This window comes from Temnothorax curvispinosus, unplaced genomic scaffold (assembly GCF_003070985.1).
Source record: "Temnothorax curvispinosus isolate PA1 unplaced genomic scaffold, ASM307098v1 QBEX01009171.1, whole genome shotgun sequence".
In the NCBI taxonomy this organism is placed as follows: Eukaryota; Metazoa; Arthropoda; class Insecta; order Hymenoptera; family Formicidae; genus Temnothorax; species Temnothorax curvispinosus.
This window is the reverse complement of record NW_020218951.1, coordinates 1,792-7,392: the sequence shown is the minus strand read 5'-3', so window position 1 is coordinate 7,392 and position 5,601 is coordinate 1,792. Positions and strand designations below refer to the sequence as shown.

Here is a 5,601-nt window from a genome sequence, read left to right as displayed (position 1 = left end):
CGCCTTTGGATGAGTTTCAATATAAATAAAATGTATGGTAAAAAAAACAATGTGTTATACGAAAAAAATGGAAGCTACCAACAGTTACTTTAAGAACTGCCTTACATATGAGGAAAAAGAAAAGGATAAATGAATGAGATACAAACTTGTAAACGAATTTTTTTATATATTACAACTGGCTCAATAAGACAATGTGATTTTGACATGTTTTAAAAAATTATTAACAGCTGATGAGAATAATGATGTATCAACTTTAAAATTAACGTGTAAATTATGTGCCACGGTTATTTTATGATTAAAATTGCTATGAAACGTCACCATTTATGACAGATAAGAAATTTAATTTGGCTAATACTGGATTCATATAATATTGCAGTCTTTAATATACATTTATAGAACATGAGGTATTTTTTTTATTTATTTAGTAAACATTTTTTTTTTCTACATGGAAATATTATAACCTTTAATTTTTATATATGTAAGAATTTATATGCAAATAAGTTAATATAAGTTAAAAGCAATGTGTGTTCTGAGTTTTAGATGTGTATGAAATTATTATTATACTTAATATAGTTATTTATACTTTTCTCAAGTCTACAGGCCGATTTAAAAGAAATAAGAATTCTCACAAACCTATGATATCTATAAATGTTTTATTTATTTTTATCGGTACACTAATATATCTTATTAAAAATTTTTAACTTGATTTTTGTTTTTCAATGTTTATTTCATTTATACGTTTTTGAAATTATCATTAATTTGGGTTCAATAAATTGTGATTAAGTTGAAACAGAATCAAATTCATAATTTAATTACTTAATATATGTATATTTTACAAAATAAATAAACTTATATTTAGTTGTTTATCTTTCTACCAGTTTATATTTATCTTTTTTACTAGGTGCATACATGTGATATTGAGCAAATGAAAATGTAAAATAGTCAGATTACCTGTAGATGGAAGAAAATACGTCACAAGTTATAAATTGACTACAAAAATTTGAGTTGAGTTTGGTAACTTATTATTTCAAAATCTAGAGATTTGCCTTAAAAATAAATATAAAAGAAACGTGATGTTTTTGGTTAATTTTGTATCTTTTATTGAACTGGTTTCTGCGCTTAACGTGAAATAAAACTTTATATATTGTCGCTTTGGAAGAAGATAGTTTGACAGTAAAGGATATGGCAAAGTGTGAACAGTGAAAACTCTGTAGCTGGTAAAAGAAATTTATTTTTAAACAATACATATTGTTGAACTGCAATGCTGGATCAGTCAGTTAAAACGAGAATGTAATGTATCCTACATAATGAAGGAATTTCGTGACATATGATTCATCAAATCTATTCATTCGTTTATTTTGTTAGCATATTTTAACGATGCAATTAACAGTTATTGGGTAAATGGGAAAGCCGATATTCATTACTTGAAAAATTTGACTGCGTAAAACTTAAATAAAATATTCTAATATTTTGAAGTCAATCTCAGCGAAAATAATCGATCGCTTTATAAGCCTTTATTAAGCAGTGGATTAATCGATTTCTACATTGTTTTCAGGGTTAAAGCCAAATTAATGCAGAATTCGAATAAGCGTTTTACACAAATCTGATTGGTTGAAAAACGTCATAAGATTTTATTTGTTTACCGCAGCTGACAATGATTTTATTGATTCGTGTGATGTCATCACAATTTACACGAGAATTTAGCAAAAAATTACACATATGTAAACCGAATTCGGGTTTTATATCGAATTATGTCATTTGTATAAAACTACAGAGGAAAGAATCGTTGTATACGAATTACTATATTGTCTTAGCCTGTAGTTTTCGTTCGTTGGATTTAGGTATATACTTAAAGTAAATCAATCACATTGTAGAATCATTAAGCTGTTTTTTTTGTTGAATATAGCTTATAAAGAGTGCATTTCGATAAACGTATTATTTAATAGTATTGAAAATCTGTACTACAGATTTTCAGTACTGTCATACTGTGTCAGTACACTTCGGAATACGTTCAACAAAAGAACAAGGTTTCTAAACGCTATGTGACAAAAGAAAGCATTCATGGCACGGAGAGAAAGACGCCTAATTGAATCGTAGCGCCTTGGCCGTGGATTCTCGAGTGCCAATCTTCAATAGAAGAAGAATCGTAGCGCCACTGGCGTCAGCGTCGCCGCCTGATAAGGCCTGATTTGTTCATTCGCATTATTTCTCGCATCTCGCATACTCGCATTATCCTGACATTATATGTTATATGTTATATTCGCAATAGCTTAGGAACTTGATTTTACGAAGGAGATAAAACCGATCAGTTGCCACCATTGGCCACATTTGTATACAAGCATTAGCCTAATAAGACCATCATCTGAACGGCGTCGGGCGTTGAATATTATTTATCTGATGCGGCGACGAAGCATATCGTTAGAGAAACGTAAGAGCAGCTTAAGTTCGACTGATCAAGATTCAGCGAAAAAGCGAATACGTATAATGGAAGAGGAGCAAGTAAGTTTTTAACAGTTCTTTTTTCAACTTTGTCGAGTGTATGTTATTAGAACGGTAGGAAGCACTTGGTATAAAACTTGGTATAAACGATACAGTATCAATACAATTAATGACATTCCCTAAAGCAATATATAGTTACTCCACGCAATATACTTATATACTCTACGTTGCAAAGAAAATTCAGAAATATTCATACGCGTATCAAATCTATTTTCTACTAGCATGTCCGAGACAGTACCACGTCCAAAATCGGGACGCAAGACGTCTTTCAGCCATCTTTTTTAGTAAGACGTCTTTCAGACGTCTTGTGTCCCCGCTTTTCGGCAAGTGTGTTGTATGGGGTGTAATTTGAATTAACTATTAATGCCAAGAGCTGACTTCAGACGAATCTGTTACTTGTATCAGAATTCAAGACAGAACTCTGTTTATATGTACACTAATACACTACCGCTCATTAATTTCAATATACCCCCGAGATTTGTTGATTTCTCTGTAAAACATGAACATAATACGTGTGTTTTTACACAGAAAAATGAATGCACTTGCTGTTATAAACGCTTCACTTGCATGCATCGTATTTTTATATATATTATTTATATAAAAATTCTTAGAAACTTTAGTTTTCGAAAAAACGGTTCTATAACAGCCGGATATAGTGTCTGATCCCTGAAAATAAAGAAAATACGCGCACAAGGTCAGGTCAGGTGACCTTGCGCGTGTATTTTCTTTATTTCCAAGAGTGGGCCTATTCTGTAACTCTTAACGACAGTTTCGTTATCATTATAATTGCGTTGCGCAGATATTATATATATGATAAAAGAGCTACCCAACGACAATAATAACGATAACGAAACTGTCGTTAAGAGCTACAGAATAGGTTCACTCAGGGATCAGACACTATCCGGCACTAGCCCCGTTTTTTTTTTTTAAACTACCGTTTTCAAGGATTTTTATATAAATAATATATAAAAATACGATGCATGCAAGTGTTGAAAGTGTTTGTAACAACAGGTACATTCATTTCTGTGCAAAACACGTATATCATATTCATCTTTTACAGATGAGAAATTAAAGAATCTAGGGGTGTACTGAAATTAATGAGCGGTAGTGTATGTAACATGCAAAACGCTTTAAAAATTGGATTTATATATACATCAAAATGCATAGAGCATAATATGTTTTTCTTTTTAACGAGAATTGTAGATCTTGTAAGACTTAAGCAAAATACTGTAAGTTATTCTTTAATAGTTTTATTATGACAAAACTGTCAAGTATTTATTGATATCGAGTTTGATCAACAAAAATAGTCGTATTTAAGTTTTCTTCTATTATTTGGCTATTTATTCAACTTTTTTGTGATTGACATAAAATGCATTGTTATTTTTTAAAAGAAAAATATGCTAAATATATATATATTGTGTCTCAGAAACCTCTGTATATTTTTAGCTAAATCAGATTTTAAGTGACTCGTGTCCATATGTGTAAACATGTTATTACTTGTTGAGAATGTTTGTTTTTGTTTAAAATTGAATTGATTTTATTAAAAGGCATAAAGACTTTTAGAGCATTTTGATTATTTTTATCGTTCGTAAGTAAGTTAATTATTTCCAGATGTCTAACAGCGAAGAAATAAGGAATGTCTCTGAAAATAATACCCCGAAAGAGCAGCGGACAGTGTTTTCACCAATTTTACCTATATATATCAAAAGTTTTTCTGAAACACACATGGAATCGACTATAATTGACCACACATGGAAAATTAATCAATTTTTACGTTTTCACGAGATCAAGAATGCGATAACGTTTTCATCGTTCCCGGAAATAGATAAATGCGAGATTCTAATGAATGTTTCACGTCAACCTGATACGAGTTATGTAATAAAATTTTATATACTTACTAGTAACTCATTTGACGGTTCATGTAACACATCTATAATGCTAGAGCCTGAAACAGTTATATCAGTTAATTTTATTTCGGGTCATATGTCAAATATGACATTATTGAGTGAGATTTCGACAGACAAGTTTGCTTCGCTTAGTCGTACAGATACACTTACAATACGTTGCGAGTTCGAAATTTTTCATAATCTGATAAATAAAACTGTACGTCTAAGATTACTGCAATCTTCAACAAATGTTTCAAAAGTCACGAAATGTCGTGAAGATTCAACTTTTGATGAGTCTAGAAATGAGGAATTAATCAAATTTATAATAGGAGAAAAACAGTATGTTATATCAAAAAAATCGTTGCGCGCCACCCATAGTAACTACTTTATCAATATCTGCCGTACACATGAGGGAAAAGAAAAAAATTTGACCATTAATATGAATGAATTAGTAGCGGATAATGAGGTAGAATCTTTTAGACAGATTTTATTATTTATTTTAACTGGCTCCATAGATCATGGTGATTATGACATGCTTAAAAAATTGTTAACAACAGCTCATAAGTATGATGTATCAGCTTTGAAATTAATGTGTGAAAATTATTTATTACGCTATATTACAATTGAGAATGCTGTGGAACTTATACAACTTGCGTTTTCGTCTAAAGCCAAATTTTTAAAAATACATTCGATAAGTTTTATTAAATTTCACATAAAAGAAATTATGGACACTAAAGAATTTCAAAACCTACCGCAAGAAGATTTAAATGAGATAATGGTAATGATTGAGAAAAACAAATCACTTGAAATCGACATTCATCAATTCTTTTCGTCACCACCTATGGCAGATAAGACATTTTCATTCGCTAATATTTGATTCATATAATAACAATCATAGAACACGATAAAGATATTTTTTTTTTTTAATTAGTAAACGTGTTTTCTTTTTTTCCACAAATGTAACTTTGAATTTTTATACATGTTAGAATTTATAAGCAACGAAGTATTATATGTAGTACAAATTAAAAATAATTCTTGATTTGAGTTTAGATGTATGAATATAAGACTGTCACTAATTATACTTAACGTAGTTTTCTTGGTTGTAATTTTTTTAAATTTATAAGTTGCTTAAAAACAAGAAAATAAAAAATAAGAATCCTTACAAACCTATGCTATCTATAAATGTTTTATTTAATTTTATCAGTACTTCCTAATC

At 29.8% G+C, this 5,601-nt stretch overlaps 1 protein-coding gene across 1 annotated transcript; it reads left to right on the top strand.

Moving 5' to 3' along the window:
* The first annotated feature begins 4,117 nt into the window (after positions 1–4,117).
* LOC112458725 (speckle-type POZ protein-like) lies at positions 4,118–5,262 on the top strand. The gene has a single exon (XM_025022483.1). The coding sequence runs from the start codon at positions 4,225–4,227 to the stop codon at positions 5,260–5,262; it is 1,038 nt and encodes a 345-aa protein (XP_024878251.1). The 5' UTR covers positions 4,118–4,224.
* The last annotated feature ends 339 nt before the right edge of the window (positions 5,263–5,601 follow it).